The 20,319-nt window shown below is 35.8% G+C and overlaps 1 protein-coding gene across 2 annotated transcripts; it reads right to left on the bottom strand.

The window, feature by feature from the left end:
• On the bottom strand, positions 1–10,463 carry LOC114193429 (transcriptional corepressor SEUSS-like). 2 transcript variants are annotated; one of them, XM_028083227.2, is made up of 11 exons: positions 10,012–10,463; positions 8,417–9,632; positions 8,210–8,329; positions 7,894–7,942; positions 7,520–7,734; positions 7,222–7,290; positions 6,860–6,957; positions 5,096–5,189; positions 4,681–4,750; positions 1,003–1,140; positions 1–918 (listed from the first exon to the last, which is right to left on the bottom strand). In XM_028083227.2, the coding sequence occupies exons 2-11, from the start codon at positions 9,455–9,457 to the stop codon at positions 182–184; spliced, it is 2,631 nt and encodes an 876-aa protein (XP_027939028.1). In that variant the 5' UTR covers positions 9,458–9,632; positions 10,012–10,463; the 3' UTR covers positions 1–181. The 2 variants fall into 2 exon arrangements, with proteins under 2 accessions (XP_027939028.1, XP_027939027.1); XM_028083226.2 differs by having other exon boundaries at positions 1–1,140; positions 10,012–10,462.
• Positions 10,464–20,319: the final 9,856 nt, after the last annotated feature.

The raw sequence follows: 20,319 nt of genomic DNA on the forward strand, positions 1-20,319 counted from the left end.
ACCAGGCAACAAATTTTCACTTTTATATATATAAAAACAACAGATTAGTACAAGGACCCTATGACGACCCCATTGTGTTGTGCCATCTGGAGGGCGAGGGGGGCGAAGGCAATTCTAGCATTTGTGATGCTGCACAAGCAGCCGCCCAAGAATCGCAACATCCACAAGATTACAAAGGCTCTCATGGAGATGGTTTCCAATCAAATTGAAGATTATTAAAGCCATTTACTGCTCCTAGCCCACTAAGTAGTTGGGTTGATAAGTCCTGCTGATTCATAACTTGCTCCCGTGCAAGAGATGCCAGTCCTCCCCTTCCATTCATCATGGAATTATGTCCCATTACAGGTCTCATTCCATTGCTCATACCAGATGGACCAAGACCCATTGTGCCATAACCACCAACCCCAACACCTGAATTACTGTTCACAGCCCCATTACCCACAAGCCCACCGTTATTGTTACTCCCTGGTAGAATCCCATTTACATTTTTCATGTCGTTTCCAAGAGAACCAGCACCGGCCATTCCACCTGGGCCGTTCATCTGGGAGGACATCATCATCTCATGAATGATTTTCTGGACTGAGCTCTGGGCATCCGTTGTGTCAGCTTCAGCAGGGAGAGAAGTCTGTTGTTGTTGCAAGGGAATATTGGCTGGTGAATTTGCCGTACCCATGTGGTTTGCAGAAGTTAATGCTTGATGAGATGTTTGTGGATTGTTAGATGAGGATGGTGTGGGTGATTGAAAAGGGGATGCATTTGGCTGCGCTTGTGGAACATTACCAGACGAACCTGGGGATGGAATTTGAACAGAACTACCCCCATAAGGGCTGCTTGCATTGTTCATTGAATTTTGTCTAGAATTCACAGAATTCTGGTGGAGAAGTCCAACAATGGTGCTTGTGGTGGTTGATGCAGATGCTGCATTCACAGAATTATTTACATTTGTCACACCATTGGTAGAAGTAATCTGCATCGCAGCAGTTTGCACAGAATTTTGATCACCATTTGAAGTATGGGGAACCATATGCGGGAGTGGCTGCTGAGGCTGTGACTGCTGCTGCATATGATCTTCAGACTGTTGTGCCTGACTATGAAGTCCAGATGAACCACTTGTTCTCCGAGGGAATTTTGCTAAGCTGTCTGATAAAATGCAACAAAAATACGATTCTAAAATCAGTATTATTACAGTCAAACAACTGGCAATTATGCATTAAAAAAACTTCCCGACAATTTCAATTAAATACCCAAGCATATTCCCAGAATGAGAAAAAAGAATTACGCCATATGATGTTAGGATATATGGAAAATTACAATAGTATCTTCATTATATCTTTAGAATAATTTAGAGTATCTTAGACTATCTTGTCAGATTGTTTTCATATTTCCTACTATAAAATTACTTGTTTCTTTATTTAGCATGATGATCTAGTACACAAATAAGGGCCAGTGGTTTGGTTCTTCAATATGGTATAATTGCAGTATCATCTTCAGAGACCTAGAATACTCTGCAGCTCAGTTTCTTAAAACCACTCATCTTTTATAAATAAATCTACATTGTCTAAGCCTGATGCTCTTAGTCAGATGTGATTGGACCACAGTTGTCCCATGTGATCTGGCCCATAATACATAATAGCTCGTGATAGCAGCACTATTCCCATGTTGTGTTGTGTTGGACCAACATAACCAAAGTGGAGTGCTTTCCATGGCGAAAATTGTGTCCATTGTCAGTGTGCTACTATATTCACAAGTCAACGACACATCTTTCTCAGGTCAAAGACACCCCTGAAATTCAGTGTCACTTCATTGGTTCTGGTGTGGGTAGGTGGGGGGAATTTGTACTTTCCAACCCTTATAGACTGACCTGCTTTGTTCATTCCTAACCTCGTCTCGTCACTTCTTTGAGCCCTAGTCTCTGTTATGTGATTCGACCTTGCTCATGCATAATACATCTAATTAATCTGACACCGTTCTCTGCCACCATCTCGGATATTATGTTATCCCTTGTCATTCTGAAACATGAGCCTCTACTCTCAGATGCCATGTAGGGTAAATTTCTATCGTTTTCCAGTACTTTCTGATCTTGCTCTGTTCTCTGAAATGCTTTGCTGTGTTGGTTCTATTCAGTTCACTGTCTAACTTCTCATATTTTCTTTTACTTATTGTTCCACCTTGTCATTATGTTACAGTACATGCTCATTCTCACAGACCTTTCATGATTTCTCTGTTCTCCGTAACTAACATATGAATGTCTATAATTTCCAGGGTTTTATTTATGAGCTTGTGTATACGTGCACATTGAAATTATGAATTGTTTAACTCGCATATAAAATTTCACAATAGCTCAACCTACTACAGCAATTTATAATATACAGAATTGATAAATATGATCTAGCAACAAACTCAATCCCAGGTGCAGCCTGGTCACTTGCCAGTTTTAGTTACAAAATGCACTTTGGCCCCAATTTTTCACAAATGCAACCTGCCCTTCCAAACATGACTGACCTTAGACACTGGCTTGCATCAAGCTCAATCCCAGGTGCAGCCTGGCACCTGCAAGGTTTTTGTTCCAAAATGCAATTTGACCCCAATTTTTTCACAAACGCAATCTACCCTAATAAATGTGATTAACCTTAGACACTAGCCTCATCTCCATCCAAACATGTTTGTCAGGATGTTCTTTAGCAGCATCAATCCTTCCATTTTGTTCACAATGCTTTGTATAGAGATAAATTGGCTAGGATTTATACTACAAACCTTCCATTTGACTCAATGACTAAAAGAATTTGGAAGTTTAAAAGAGAGACCGCATTGATAGAATCTGAACATATTTTTTGCAATTGATAACGATTCTTGTTGCGATCTGAGAACAGGCCAGTTTGTATATTAGTTCTTCTGCAAACTGTACAACAGTAATTGACAATTGTTGAGGGTCCAATAGTACGATAGCACAGATGAGATGACTGGCTTACACAATACATATTATATTATTTGATTCTATATTCCGTATATTTCATTATTTGTTTCCTTATTGACTATTGGTATAAATAAGGTTAGTGCTTTATATTCTTAATCAAATCATACTATAACACGATGACATCAAATAAAGTCAACATCAATAATTCACACTGACATGAATAAACAAACAAAAAATCCAAATAATGATCATAATTGGCTCACATGGACTGGCAAGCAACACTTCTGTGTTTTCAGAAAATGTATGTCATGCCTGTCATTTGCGAGATTTGGAGCCTTTTGACAAGGTGATCACTCCCCCCCCCCCCCCCCCCCCTTCTCTAACATGCCTTATTTCTTTTACCAGCTACCATAACTAAAAACTCATTAACAAAAACTAAAAAAATGCTAAGACATAATAACACTAACAGACAGAGCGATGTCAGCTGCTGCTAAAAGTCCATATCAGTATTCAGGTTGGTTAAAGCATAATCAACAAGTCATCAAAATTGTTGCCAAAAATTCTTTTTCAAATGTTCCTACGATGAATACAAATATGGGTCAAACACACAAATCATAGAAAATCACTTCCATCCCTTTTCAGAGTCATCCTTCTTCTTGGTCCGTGAACTTAGAAAAAGAACCTTCTGTTTTTTCTTCCTTCATCACTAAGGTCCATTCCTTTGACTCACTTTGTTGGTTTTGACACATGAGTAAAACACATCTGGGTGTTTGGTGATAATAAACTTCAGTGCTAGAGGCATGGTCCATAACAGTGCATAATTTGCAGAAATTTGAAGGTTTTTAATCTCCCCAATGCCAAAGGCTTCAATTCTCTTGCAAATTACAAGATGGTCTCTCTTTTCCCTCCCTTTATTTCTTCAACCAACTAGCTCACAGGTCTAATTGACTAACTCATTAAAATTACTAGATAACTATTACTAACAGAGACCTAAAAAACGATAAGAACCTTAGGAGAGCCACACCAGAAAAGCTAGTGGTTGCAGATAGAGAGCCCCAAACCTTGCAAACCCCACATTACAATCACATACTACCAATGTGGATTTCATGTCTCATCCAACAATTTGGACTTGATATCCCAACACTCTTAGCAGTCTCCCATCTCAGCACAGGTTGGCTATGCACTAGCCTTTTGGGGGTGAACACTGCAATGCTGGAGTCACCACTGGCTCCTCTCTTTTGCCGCTAAGACACATGCAAGAAGGTTTTATACCAAGGGATAAGAACCTTGGGAGAGTCACACCAAAAAAACTAGGTTATCTAGTTGGAGGCCCAAAGCCTTGTCCAATATGAGCCCGTACCTTTGAATTGGATCCTAACAGTTTGCCAGTATACTTTGTATTTTTAATTTGGATTAACGCGGTTATCATAGAGACATGATGACATCTGACAGTTAGGATCATTTTGCATAGTCTGGATAATTGTAGAAACCTGTACTTTTGTAAGTTGAGACTAACCTGAATTTCTTTAGCCAGAGACAATAGGAACTAAATAAATAATTTAGCCCAACATAAACTATAAAGGTGTAAGCAATGAGGATTTCCGCATCTATATGAAGCCCATTTTTCAATTTGAAAATGGAACGTTGCAACAAATATGTGGATAAGACAGCTGGGGCTTTTTATAAAACATGACACTATTTCATAATCATACTAACATCCATGCTCACAAATGTATTTCAAACCAGTAAAAAGATCATTAACTTACCCATGGGTCCAGTTCGCGTTTCTCTGCTATAATCTATCAAGTCTTTCATACTATTTACCACTTCTGATATCTGCAACATGATAGAAAGGAAGGTTTGTCAAGTTAACTCGGGAGACCCTAATTACTCAAAACAAATCACTTGAGAACATATTTCCATAAGCTCAAGATTCAATAATTTTCCCAATAACTTTTTTATTTACTTATCCATGGAAAGTCTAAAAATAAAACTGTCTTTAGGTAAAATTTAAGTAATTAAAGAGACAATTTCATAACCACTCCTGAGAATTGCCAAGAAAATATTAGACATAAGAAATAAAAATCTACAGTTATCAATCTTTTCATATACAGCAGTTTAAATCACAATAGGATTCAACTTTCAATATTAAAGGACACATCTCAACAAGTAGAACATTACCTGAAGGCACCGCACATATCTCTTAGTATATCCTAAATCATTGACCAATGGAACTTCCAAAGCTTTTGCCAACTGACGGGCTGATGCAACAAACCTGGTAAAGCATTCGAGCAGTTCATAAATTAAGGAAAACGAAAAGAGATTATCAAATCAAGTGAACTTGCTTTTGTTAGACCACAAGTGGATCAAGGAAAAGTTGTATAAGCAAATATAAGAAGTAGGCATATCCGACACATCCCTAAAAGCCTAAATATGATGAGAGCTTACTTACACATGCAAATTTCTTAATACCAACACCAGAGTTTAGAAGTCACAAAAACCTAGGAACAAAATTTTCTTTCAAAATGAAAAAAAAAAAATGTTTGTGTAGCACAAGGTAGATAGTTAAAATCGAGATTACGGTAAAGATTGTGAAGGACTCAAAATCCTAAATTGTGGGATCATAACAAGAATAGTAGATTTTACATTCTACAAAAATTTGACACACACACACACACATATACATATACATACATACATATATATATACACACACACACACACATATGCAAATAACACAAATAATTAAAACAAAAGTGATCACTCTGTCATTACTTCTGCAAGCTTAACTTCATCTTATATAAATGACTCAAATTAAAACAAAATCAAGGGATCTTCATTAGTTCTATCTCCTTTGTGAAGAAAAACCAGAAAAACCGTGAGTGCCATTTGTCGTTAACTGTGATTGCTTTTTGGTGACCAATAAGATGCAAAATCAAAATCGTGCCAGTGGCATGACTTGTAACTACAGTTGCTTTCCAACAAAAAAAGGAGATGTGGAAGAAAAACCATACTGGTGGCATGAGTCCACGAGTGTGAGCGGTTTCTGAATTTCTTAAGGAGAAGAAACTTCTGTAGAAAAACATTGTGTCCTTATATTTCAATTGGGTTTGGGTTTTAATCGGAAACTCATTGACCCAAGAAGTTGAACATGCTTTTGGAAGTGAGCGAACAAGGAGATGTGGAAGAAAAACCATACCACTGTAATGAGTCCATGAGTGTGAGTGGTTTCTGAATTTCTTAAGAAACTTTATGTAGAAAAACATTGTGTCCTTATATTTCAATTGGGTTTGAGTTTTAATCGAAAACTCATTGACCTGAAAAGTTGAACAAGCTTGAAGTATGGCATAAGAGACACCGAAAAAGCTCAGATCTGAACAATTCCACGATTTGCTCAACAATCCCCGTGATTTTACTGTACTAGATCAGATGCAATTTGAATCAAAAGTACTATACAAGACTGTAGAATTGGATGACTTCACGATGTAAAACACAATTTCAGTAACATTGGTGTAGCAATGCCTAAGTTCTTGTAGTCTAAGACAAATGCACTGGCAGGAACAACATATGAAAAACTTTAAGGAGAGATATTTGCTATGGACATTGAAAACACAAATGTTTGCCCCTTCTTCCATTAAATATATGTATGAATCAAGGATAGGTAAATAAGCCAGGACATTTGTTCTCTTATTATACCATAAAATAAAAAGTAAGACTTTATTAGAAGCCACTATGAACACATTCAGTATGAGATTCACATAAAAGATCTAGTAACAATTCAGGAAATCAAGATGCAGAAACTTACCACTTAAGAAACAAATTATTACAAGTTTTAAGAGCAGGAACAATTTAGCAAGTATATATAACAACTTCACGATTAGATCATTAATAAAAGACTGCAGCTCAGACCTAAGCAGAAAGAACAAAAAGGAAAAGCGGACTCACATATTGCAATTACTTTGTAACTCTGGAACCGATAAATTGGGTGTCGCATTTTGAGTAATTGCCTGGTATTTTTGAGCAACTGCTCCAAGCTGACTAATCTGCATACAAAAATAGAATACATATAAGAATAAATAACCATCGTGTACAACACTTTGTCACTGTCTTCGAAACCAATAATCAAAATATATAAGTCTGCTTAACTGAATTCTCCTTAATCTGAACAATACATATCACAAACATAAAAAGTCTCTAAATTCTAAGCCTAAAATATCAGTTGACCATCATAACAAACGTCTTGTATTCATATATTGATACATCATCAGGAAATAAAGTCTCTCTACAATTAATTTTTTATCACAAACCTGAGGTATTAACAGTCGTCTAGGAATGAGCTCTTCATGTCGCCGAGCACAAAATTCCCAAGAGCATATCTGAAAAGGAAATAACAAACAAAATGTCAACTATTTTTGGAAATACAGAAAATATCAGTAATAATGTATGCTGAATTTTAGTTAAAAGCTAAAGGTAATTCTAAGAAAATATCAATAATAATGTTTACTTACTTTTAGTTCAAAGCTAAAGGTAATTCTAAGAAAATATCAATAATAATGTGTAATGACTAGTAGTTAAAATCTAAAGGCAATTCTTCTTATTCACAACCTTCAGGTCTGGAGAAAAAACTATTCGAAGCTGACCATCACGAACAACACGAAGTTGCTCAAAAACACTTTCTTGTATTGCCTTTGCATAATCTAAGACAATCTGTCCAGAGGAATTATGGTATTCTCGAGGCATGTCAACATAAAGGAGCTCTTCCAGAGTACCACTTTCATACTTTATTTTGAAAAGCCTGGGAAGAACCTCGGCAGTTGCTTCTGAAAACACATAAAAACTTCAGAAAGGGGATAATGCAGCATAATCATATTTGTAAACATTTGAAATGCTCAAAAATTCAAAATCACTAACGGTAAGATAGTAGCCGACCAAAACATAATAGGACTGAGTTAAACTGAAAAATTAAAATAAAAACTTACCAAATCCACGGCCAGGTTTGCGATTACATATTTCACAGTGCCATACATCCTGAAAAAATTTAAAAATCAATGTTAGCTAAAACTAACGCTTAGCTTCATGAACTTAACATGGCTGCACCTTGATTCTCGTGTTCAAGACAATAGTAGCTTGACACATAATAATATGGCAATCATAACTATAAAATCAAGATGCAAATAAAGGAAAATAGTAGAATGGAGAATGGACTACAGACATTATTGAATAATCAAGAGACTAACTTAGATGAAGTTATCCAGGCATCAGAAATAGTTTATAAGGTTTTCTCTTGCAGCAGACCTGAGGGAAAACTCCAGTAGTTTGTCTGCCACTTCCATACATGGAAACACACCACTTCTTTTTGGCATTCGGAGCAAAATACTCAGCAACAAACTTCCTCCAGAATTCAATGTTATTATCCTGCATAAAATTAAGTGCAGATGCATCATTAATGAGACAGAAGATATAGATATTTAGAGAAAACACAATATCAAGAATAATTCTCACTTCAGGTCTATGCTGTTGCTGATACATGTAATGGGTCAGCCGCCTAGCACACATTCCAGGTTCATAAGGTGGCTTCACAGGAGACCGCAAATTCTGCTGTTGAAACTGCTGCGGTAGATGGGGTCGTTGTTGAGGCATTGCCTTCAAGAGTTGCTGTTGTTGCTGTTGCTGCTGCTGATGTTGTTGATATTGCAAAAGTCTCTGCTGTTGCAAAAGATGATTCATCTGAGCAGCAGCAGCCTGAGAGGATTGCCTTGACATGTGGAGAAGTTGTTGTTGCTGCTGCTGTTGCTGCTGTTGTTGTTGCTGCTGATGCAAAAACTGCTGATCAGTATGTTGAGGCTCCATTTTTACTGCTGCCATGTTTCTCATTGTTTGAAGCTGCTGTGGTTCCAACTTCACCTGAGCAAGATTCCTTGAGGGCAATTGCTGCTGCTGCTGCCCAAACTGATCGTTGTTTACCTGTGGCTCCAACTTAACCGAGCCAACACCACCCATTCCACCACGAATTGACTGAAAATGCTGTTGCTGCTGAGCGTTCAGAGGAGCAGAGAACTGTTGCATTGATTGTTGACTATGCTGAAAACTCTGAAGTTCGAGTTGCTGGGAATGCTGTTGATCTGACATCATCTGGTTACCAGAAGCATTTGAAAATTGTTGACCCTGACCCTGACCGGATGAACCCGGGTTACCCAAATTCGATTGCAAAGTATTACCAAAATTGATTCCACTGCCAACACCAGACAGCGGATCTGATTCCGCCCCAGCATCAACACCTCCACCGCGCTGGCTACTCCCATGGCCAGCTAGTCCAGAATTCGGAATTCCATTCGGAAAAGACTGATTCAGTAAGGAAGTTACATTAGACATATTACCTATCATGTTCATGTTGTTAAACTGGTTTCGCTGCGCAACCAGCGAAGGGAACGAAGTTTGTGAAGGCACAGGGCCGCCTTGACCCCCCAACATTCCGGAATTCGATCTCAAAAGTGACGGCACAGACTGGGCACCAAGAGGCGTAGGGGGCCCAGGAGGAACCATTCTCTTCACTGTCACTGCCCTTTCAAAACCTAAGCCCAATAATTACCACAATAAAACCCTCTCACACTCAAACCACACAACGTTTCATTTCAACCCAAAGTCCAAGCCCTTGCTGCGCTTCCGAAACAAACTCAAACATTGAAATGTGCACTCTCCAAACACCTTCCGCATGAGTCTGCACAACACACCAATTTTCAGATCCAAATCATAAACAACAGTCAACAAAACACCACCCGGTAACAATTAGCATAAATAAATAAACAAACAAAGTAATACAGTAAATCACACTAAATACCGAAATCTTCAAACAAAATAACAAATTAGAGCTTCTCCCTCAACCAAGTCGTAATTGAAAAAGAATTATATCAACACATAAAAAGAAACTTCACTTAATTTAATCAAACTAAAATGCGCGGTTGAATTTAAAAGAAAAAAAAAATAAAAGAAAAGAAAACAGCAACGAAATAAAAAGGGGTCGGTCGAGCCCTAGGTGGAGCGAATCAACGATCCACAACTCAGAAGAAAGGAGGCGAGTTGAACTCAGAAGAACCTACCGAGTTGAAACCGAAGAGAAAACAGTTCTGAGAGGAAAAAAATGAGAACGGAATGGAAAAAGAATTTGAATTGTGCCGATAAATATGGAGAGTTGAGTTGAGTTAAGCTGAGTATAGCCGAGTAGAGCTGAGTTGAGTTGAGTTGGTCCTTTGTTTCTAGGGTTTCTCCTTCCTCTTCTCGTTGTTGCTCAGTGAAGGGCCCTACTGTGTTCTCACGCTTAGGTCCTTTCTAGAGAGAGAAAGTAGAGAGAGATTGGTGTGTTGCTGCGGACGTCAAGAGTGTATTCGATCTGATTGAATTTTTCTTCTCTCTCTTTCCTTTTTCTTCCTTTCTTTCGTTTTCTGTTTCTTTCTTCTTTATAATATTTAGTTCGAGCACACTCAAGTCAAATCTTATTCTTCCATTTGCCCTCTCTCTTTCTCTGTTTTCTACATGAACCATGCTTTGCCGTCCATCCCAACCATCATCTCGCTCTTCATCACCATATATTTTTCGCTTTATATATTATACTATAAAAATATTATATAGATAAAAAATATTATGAAAAATAAAAGTTTGAGTGAACATCCTTTTATTATCTCTTCAAAGTTAGCTTAAGTTTTATTTTACCATAAATTTAAAAGTCATCTTTTATCTCATAGTTTAAAATAGTTTGTTTTTAGAATCTAATTGAATACAGATTTTCAAAAGCATTTACATAAATAGATGTTAAACTAAAGAATCATTTATATCTTTAATATATTATTCATATTCGTATGTTTAACTCTAAATGTAAAAGATCTAAAAACCTATATATATTAACACTCTCACCATAATTTTAAAAGGGAAGTTTTAAAAGCTTATATATTAACCCTTTAATGGACTAATCTTCGCTGCATTTAATGCTTCATGTTATACATTTGTTTATTATACTTATATACTTATTATCTTTTTATATTTTTAAGGTTAAAATACTTTTTTTTTTTCAATTTTTGTTAATTTTTGTAAAATAAGTCCTAATTTTGATTTCTTGTTCAAATAGGTCCCAATTTTTGTCAATTTTGTTCAATTAAGTCCTTTTTTGCTAACACTATTTAAATTATTAACAACCATGAACAGTAACTATCACGTGTCACTTTGTGGTTTTTTTGAATTTTTTTGAATTTTTTTATTTTTTTAAATGTCCACGTGTCAATCCAGCAGCGTGTCACGTGTCAAAGTCAATGTTCTATATTCAATTTGGTCCCTATATTTGTTATTTTTCTTTAATTTAGTCCAAATTTTTGTTAACATGAACCAATTTGGTCTCTCTCCAAATTGAAACCAAATTTAATTTTTATATTAAAATTCACATTTTTTATTAAATATTTTTATATAATATATTAAAATTCACATCATTATAACTCTGATATAAAAATTAAATTTGGTCACATCTTCGATAGGGACAAAATTGGTCAAATTTTAAACAAAATTGGGACTAAATTGAACAAAAATAAAAAATATAGGGACCAAATTGAATATAAAACATTGACTTTGACACATGACACGCTATTGGATTGACAGGTGGGCATTTAAAAAAAATTAAAAAAAAATCAAAAAAAAAATATAAAGTGACACGTGACAGTCACTGTTCATGGCCGTTAATGATTTAAACGGTGTTAGCAAGAAAGGACCCAATTGAACAAAATTGACAAAAATTGGGACCAAAAGGGTATTTTAACCTATTTTTAATAATCAAAGTACTATAATGTCATTTGGAGATAGAATATTAATGGGTTAAATATATTTTTAGTCCCTAAATTTTAATGAGATCCATGTTTTAAATTTTGATATAGTTTAGTTCTCAAACTTTAAAAATAAATATATATAGTCATTTTGATCCAATTGCATTAAATTTTTTGACGTGTCAAATAATTTCAGGATGACGTTTGAGATGTTTATATGTTTGACACGTTCCAACTCCAATGTCATCTTGGAACACTATTTAAGTCCAAAAAAATTAACATTAATAGGTTAAAAGAACTATATTCATTAATTTTTAAAGTTTGGGGATCAAACAATATCAAAGTTTGGGACAGAAAAGAATTACAATTTCATGTCAAAGTTTAGAGACTAAAAGCACATTTAACCCAATATTATTTAGTTTGTGTTCATAGTTAGTGTAAAGTTATTTTCTTATTAACATGCAAAACTCATTTTATAATGCTTAAAGGATCATTAATAACTTTCAAAAGATATTTATTTTTTGGTAAAAACATCAATAGTTTATTTGGTTTTGAAAGCTTCCAAATATATTTTAAATTTAAATGTCTCATATTTTTATGTCATGAATATTTTTCATCCTCTTTGGAAAAGCAAGTAAGTGAGCTTCTGCCTACAAAGACTTAACAGATCAATCTTATAGAGGTTATTCTTTCATTTCACACTAAAGATGGTGTGACCTTCTGATGTGACCCCAATAAGGCTTATAGCATTTGGCCAATGTCTAGGCCATTTGTTTTAAATTCTTTATTTCTTTTATTAAATAAATGTTTGTCTAATTTGGTTAATTTCAAGTGCAGTCCAAATTTCTGCATCAGCGCATCATGGATATTGGTGTGTGATAAGCCTGCTTTGTTAGGCCAGAATGTTGGAACTGTCACGGCCCAATTTTCCTTCAGCCTCTGCCAACCCAAATTCACTTTTGTGTGGCAACATCTTCACGCTCCACCTTCACACTCCTGCAAGTGACAGTCTGCACCTCTTCATGTGTAACCCCAATTTTGTTGCAGCCAACATCCTGCTTTTATTAGGCCGAGCCCAATTCTTCAAAGCCTCTGCATGACCAATAACACAAAAGGGAAACACGTGCAGCCCATTCTCTCTCCAAACACTCCGCTAGGGTTCATGAGAGAAAGCCCTCTCTTCCCCTGAAACGCGCCTCCTTGTTAGGGTTTCAGTCACCAGCATCGCATGAACCATCAATCCTTTGCCAGCGTGTTCTTCTTCCGTCAAACACGTCGTTCCTTAGATTTTAGGGATTGATGACCGAACTGTTTTCCCTCTGGTGCGCTGTTAGGATGTTAGATAGCGTTTTCTTCTTTCTTTCCATTCTCCGGTTGCCTCTCTTCTATAAAGGGCAAGCCATTATTTGTAAACACCCAACTTTAATGAATGTTAAATTCGGTTGAGATCACTCCCACCGTTGATCTTAGCTCCCATTTCCCTTTAGATGAGGATTTCTCCTCCCAGGGTTACTAGACCGGTGAGATACGAGAGCAATATGAGTGTTAAACTCCAAATCCAAGTCTTCTGTTGCGTTTCCCTCGTGTAACATCCCTAAAGAATATTACTGATATAAAATAAATAATATTCGAAATTTCATTAAATTCCACATTGAATATGAAGTATTTCCCAAAAAAAAACATGAGAAATTTAAAACTTTAAATATACGAGTTATATAAAACCAGGAGTCCAAAATTCATAAACCTGAAATAGAAGTTAATGGCTCCTGCCAAGTTTACATAATCTTCACAAGGATAAAATAATAAACAAAATACATATGTATCTACATAATATCCCATGCTAGCCCTCGCTCTGAGTCTAAGCATCTCCTGGCCCACCTGTCACATCATCTGCTCCGGATAACAAGTTACCCGATCATCGCCACACACACAGAGAAAGGGTGAGCTATGCACAACATATATATATAAAGAAACATGAGTATAAATATGTTTCCCAACCCAAAATAACATAACTAATTTCATATTTCATAATCACCCAACCATGACCTCATAGTCCGTCATGAGTCATATGCATGAACTAGGTCTTGGGACTTCCCTGTGCTCCCACGAAACTGACTCATTCGTGGTCCAACCCTATGAGCATACCTCGCTCATAGTCCTGCCCTACAAACTCCTCGTCTGTAGTAAAAACATCCAAGTCTCACACTTGGACCCTGGCACGCACGCAATCACCATACTATGGACTCCTCGCCCAATAGTAGCCGACGGGAACATCACAGTTCCTTGCCCATCGTGCGCCCGACACATGCAATCACCATACTAAGGACACCTCGCCCATTAGTAGCCGACGGGAACTCAACCAGTTCCATGCCCATCATGTGTCCAACCACCGAGCACGTCCCAAACCCCTAATGGACTTAATCCTTCAAGCCAACACACCACACACATGCATATACATACCTACCTTGGTATAAACATCCAAAACCCACTCACAAGCACATGAAAACACAATAATTCACATAAACTCGCTTAGGCTGGGGACCTCTCGCCCAAGCTAAGCCCACTGCTTCGCTTAGGTTAGTTCGCCTCGCCTGGGCGAGCTCTGATCAACCACAATTTCACGTTATCTCGCTTAGGCGAGATTTCCTCGCTTGGGCGAGTTGTACCATCGCTCAAAGCAACACCCTCCCCTCGCCTAGACGAGGAACCACTTAACCATGTCATTTCACATCGCGACCTCGCTCAAGCGAATGTCTCTCGCCTGAGCGAGACAGAGTCGCTCAAAACACCAATACTTCTCGCCTGGGCGAGATATCGCGCTCAAAAGCACTCAAGTTTCCTCGCGACCTCGCTTAGGCGGGCTGTTCCTCGCCTGAGCAAGACTGAGTCGCTCAACATCAAACCAAGGTCGCCTGGGCGAGCAGCGCGACCCCACATCAGACGTGAGGTTCTGCAACTCTCGCCTAGACGAGATAGACTCGCTTGGGCGAGACTTGCAGAGTTCCCTCACTGTCACACACGGATTTTACCCAAAACAGTGTCAAACCATACCCAAAAACATACCACAAAACATGCAATCGATACCAATGTTATTGTAATGGCAATTAGCACCCAAAACCATACTTTCCACACAAAATTGGCAACCACATTCGAACATACAATCACCAACAACCTGAAAGGTCAAAACCCTTCTCCCGCAACACATTACCCACACATGATCATGCATCCAAACTCAAATACCCCAATTCCCAACCACAATACATCAGGTACGAATTTTTCCCAATCAAACATGACCCAATTGGAAACTCAAAGTCATACCACAAAACAAATTATTGACATACGCAAAGTACAACTCCCCTAACCTGGATTGAGTGCTCAACAATTGTGAAGACAGAACCCCCTTCCCTTTACCTAATTTTTGGCTTTTATAGGTGCCTTTAAGGTGGGTATTAAAATAAAACGAGTTTTGCTTAAGTGTGGGCTTAATGGCTATTCAAGCCCCTTAATATTTTTTCAACACCCAATGATTACCCTTCTGCTAGGTTTTCTTTGTCCTTTCACATTCATATCACAACTAATAGTTAGCAAAAATAAATCTTTTTCTTTGCCCACCAAGGTTTGAACCCGTGATCTCCCACTCATAAGGCCATAACACAACCACTATGCCAAATCCCATTTGGTGATACTCACAAATCAACAATATCTTATAATACTAATCACATACTCATACATATCCTTAAAAATCAATAACAAAAACAATCACACATAACTGGCATACATAGGACTCAAACCTAAGTCTTCTCACACAATCAAAGTACTCTCAACCACATAAGCTAGCACTTTTCCACATCACATTAAACAACAATTAATGCCATAAAGGCGGCTTCTACCCGCATTTATTAATTAATTAATTATTTAATTAATTTTCCCGGGTCTTACACCTCGCACTCTGCGAGTTTCAATCGGTAGAATGCCGATTGAAGAGGCTTTTCGACGAGTACCGCGACGGAGGAGCCTCATCACCTTCTAATGGATCCTTCATCACACATGATGATATAGAGGTCCTCCCTAGAAGAGTTACAAGAAGCATGACAAGAGGGGAGACTTCTAATCAATGGCGGATCTTGACTAAAAATGTTGGAGGGGCCAAAGTAATATAAATTTGAGATCATTAGATTTGATCATTAGTATAATGATTCAAAAATAGTTTCTCTACTAAACAATTTGATCATTAGTATAATACTTCAAAATATGTGAAGAAATAGAATATATATTGTTTTCATCAATAGTTTCTTTTTTTATCACTTTTAAACAATGAATTTATTCTTTATTAATATACTTTTTTGTAAATAATATTAAAAAATAATTTATCATAATTTAATAAAAATTGAGGTACGTAATTATTAAAAGAAAAATATATTATAGTTAAGTCACAACTAAAAATCGGTTATGAAAAAACACATGATATATTTTTTTTCTATATTCATAAAAAAATGAATAGACAAAAAGCTAATGAGATAAAAAATAATGTTTTCGTTATCAAGTGAGACAAAAGACAGGAAAGGAAGAGGATAAATGAGAGTACGAGATGATTACAATTTGTGAAAAAACTAAAAAAACAATAAGAAGGAAAATAAAGTTATCTTAATAAATATTTGGTTTAATTACTCTTTTGATTCATGTTTTCCTTTAAAAATGTTAAGTTGATCTAGTTTTTTAGTCTCAATTTGATCCTGTTTTTTTTAAAAACTAATGCAATTTGGTCTTTTACGATATTTTTTTTTAAATTTCTTGAAACGGATCAATGATTATTTCATTAAAATTAAAACTCATAATATGGATGGTTTGCTTTGTTAATATAATTAATATAATCCTAGTGTCAATTTTTTGACAAAAACAAAGACCAAAAGAGAAATTAAACCTAAATATTTTTATTCTTTATTATTATTAACATTAAATGTTGTGCTTTATAAAAAAAATACACAATTTAGTTTTCATCAAATTTTAAAATATACTACCTACAGTTTTAAAAATTTAATAAATTTTCAATATATTTATAATATATATATATATATATATATATATATATATAGTTAAAAAAAATTCAAAATTTGAGGGAGGGGGGCATGGCGCGTTCCTACCCTCAAGAACATTCGCCCCTACTTCTAATCCTTCTACTATTTCTTTGTTTACCATTTCATTATGTTGAGTTTACCTAAGTTGATTTGGTTGACTTGTTGACTAGACTTGACTTGACTTCAATTGACATGTTGACTTGTGTTCTTTGTTTGTTTTGTAGATTGAGCTTAATTAGAAGAGGATGAACACTAACTAAAGTAAATTAGAGCATGTCTACATGACAAGGTCAAGGTGGCACATATGATGTGGAGGAGAGAGAAAAGCATAAAGCAACATATACCACCATGGTACATGTACCTTTGGCCCTCTAAGCATGTGGGAGGCGAAATCAACATAGAGACTTTCATTTCTATACCAAAATATGTCTCATTTTAACCTAATTTTTGACCTAGTTTCTATAAGTTAGACTTTAGTATTTGTAGTGATGCCCTTTGTAACATTTCCTTGCAAAGAGACTCCTCATGCTCACCTATTTAAGGGGATCTCTTAGCCTTGTTTTTTAGAGTCTTGTTTAGTTCATTTACATGTCCATAATTTCATTAGAAGTAATCTTAAAAATTTTGCATATTTTTTTAAGTTGAGAGCATGAAAATCGTGAGCATGAACTACAAGAAAAACATAAGATAACAACTAATTTAGAGAAAACTAATAATTAGTCATTATATTGACTAAGTTAGAAAGACCATTTTACAAATTAAAAATTATTGGCATCTAGAGACTATTTAGATGCCAATAATTTTTAGTTTATAAAACAATCTCTCTAACTCAGTTAATATAATGACTAATTATCTTTTGTCTTTAAATTGGTTGTTATTTAATGGTTTTCTTATAGTGATGTTGCTTGTTCTTCTTAGTTTGAATTCTTCTTTTTCTATTTAGAACTTTAGCAAAAGTACAAAACAATTTTTTTTAGTTTATAGGTGCAGGCCAAGAGCTTATAAACACTCTTCCTTTAAGTTTTAATTGAACCTCTTGTTAGAACATGTAACACATATTGCTAGTTAGTTTTGGAGTTGAATTTGAGCAAAATTTTTTAATTGTTCTTAAAATTGATTTAGGGTAGGATAGGGGGAGCAGTGAGAGTGGATGATGGAAGGGAATCTTCAATTTTCATTGGAACATTTATTCAGCAAGTGCACTGGTTCGTTTGTAGTACAATAAGGTTGTATCCACAAAGATTTGGTTTGATAAAATAGTAATCTATGATCTATTTAAACTTGTAATAAACAATGATAAAGGTTTGACAATTTTGAAAATAATTTTGAATAAAAATAAAGATAATTGTGTTACTTAAGATGTTGTGATTGAACTTGGCTTCTTTCACTTAATTGCATTACCCTTGATTCTCTATAAATTATGTTATTTACATTAATGTTCCTTGAAGACTCTTCAATGTAATTCTAAACCAATTCCCGAAGTATTAGAACCTAAGGTTATCAAACCCAGTGTGATCCCTCTCCCCTAGTTGAATAACTCCTTGCATTATTGAACAAGACTCTTTTAACCAACTAAAATCATAGGTTCATTCCTAACATCTACCAAGCTTTGGGAAATTTGATTGGATCTAAGCTCTAAATTAGTTCCCACTACATTTAAGCTGATGAAGTATGATGATTGATCAAGTCATCAAATAAATAAAAGCAAATCAAATAACCAACACATAAAGTAAGAACATAATATATATTGAATAAAGTGTAGTACAAAGAGTTAGAGAAGTTACATCCAATCCCAACTAGGAAGAAGTTAGATACTCATAATGATCTCTAATGCAAATAAATGGAGTTGTTTTCGTCCTCGTATGGCTATCTATAAAGATATTATAATATGTGCCTAATAACTATACTAAGTCTCTCTATAAACCAATGTACAAAATCAACATATTAATAACAAAGGCATGCTCTATTTTTATAGAAAATTCAAGTGTTGCTTCAGCTCCCATAATGTTGGTTAGCCATGAGGTTTCCTCCCTCAGTGGTTTCCTCCATGTTTGGGCTTCTAACTTAGTGTTACAACAATGGAGCTTTCCTTCCTAGTGGGTTTTCTTTTGAGGATCCGCTATCAATCTAGAGCTTGAGGTTTCCTTGCAGTGAATGTTTCTTCATGTGTGGCTTAGCGCCAATTTCGTTTCTCAATCGTAGGACTTGCATTTGAATGTTCATAAACCGCCTTACAAGGCTTAGCATCAACTTTGGGACTTTACGCCAACTTCTTAATTTCCTTCACTCTACATTCAAAAACAACACAAACATATCAATTTCCAGATTTTATAACTTTTTTACTCCTTATTATGTATTTTAAGTTAAAAGGGGTTGTTTTGCTAGGGTTTATATCAAAATTGAACAGGATAAGTGTCTAAATGATATGTATTTAAGTAAACTAGACAATTATCAAGCATCGAAATGCGTTGAAGCACAATAGTTGAGTGGACATCTAGGGGTGAAACACTATTTTGGTGCGGGTCGTGAGAGCGGTACCAAATTGAGGCAAGAACCCTCTTCACATATAATCAAATACCATCCCACTAGTGACATCCTAGGTGATCCCAAGAAAGGAGTCACAATAAGATCAAAGCTAAAAAATTATGAAGCAATGATATCTCAAATTGAGCTTAGAAATGTGGATGAAGCTTTAGAAGATGAAAATTGGATACAAGCTATGAAGGAGGAGCTAGACCAATTTGAAAAGAATGATTTCTAGAAACTGGTGAGTCCTCCCCAAAGTAAAAGCATCATTAGAGCAAAATGGGTATACATAAATAAGCTTGATGAGCAAGGTAAAGTTGTGAGAAATAAGGCTAGATTATTAGGCAAAGGTTACTCTCAACATGAAGGTATTTATTGGTGCAAAATGGCTCTAGAAGAGTGGTTGAATAGAGCCTTGCGAAGCCGTGTTGAACCAAGTTATGATCGTTGAAGCTATTGGTTGCAACAAGGTCAAAAGTTATTTCTACCCAAAATGAGAGTTTGCATACACTAATACTTGGGTGATTGAGATGCTATTTTATAGAGAAAATTTCCCTAAAGAGTTAGTTGGCTAAAAAGTGGAGTATAACGAGACATGCCATAAATATAGAAGATGGTTCAAAGGATCACATCATTGAATATAGAAGATATGTTACCATTTGTTGGCAAGTATACTTTCAATCTACCTCATCTGTTGTTTATGAACCTAATCAAGACTCTAAAGAAGTTGGGTAATGAGATTATTAGTGTACCATACATTATACTAGTCAATCACCTACTATGGTATCAGAGATGTATCAAAAGTTCTTTAAGACTAAGAAGAATGTTGGAGATGAGTTGATCAATAAAGCTATATGTCTTATGAAGTAACATATGTTCACCATGAATAATCTAAGGATCATGCACTTGGATTATCCTTGGAGAAAGGTGTAGTCCAATTGCTCAACCTAAACAAATTGAAACAACATCGTTTAAACAATTTAGAGCCACCTTGATGTGATCC

This window comes from Vigna unguiculata, chromosome 8 (genome assembly GCF_037176805.1).
Source record: "Vigna unguiculata cultivar grain cowpea cultivar isolate G323 ecotype 2 chromosome 8, ASM3717680v1, whole genome shotgun sequence".
NCBI classification, from domain to species: domain Eukaryota; kingdom Viridiplantae; phylum Streptophyta; class Magnoliopsida; order Fabales; family Fabaceae; genus Vigna; species Vigna unguiculata.

Excerpts from the sequence above, each read along its gene's own strand:
- LOC114193429 (XM_028083226.2), bottom strand. The coding sequence starts at position 9,457 with ATGGTTCCTCCTGGGCCCCCTACGCCTCTTGGTGCCCAGTCTGTGCCG. Across the intron at positions 7,943-8,209 it reads CTACTGGAGTTTTCCCTCAG|GATGTATGGCACTGTGAAAT; the intron begins GTCTGCTGCAAG and ends AAATTTTTTCAG. Across the intron at positions 6,958-7,221 it reads GACGACTGTTAATACCTCAG|ATTAGTCAGCTTGGAGCAGT; the intron begins GTTTGTGATAAA and ends TTTTGTATGCAG.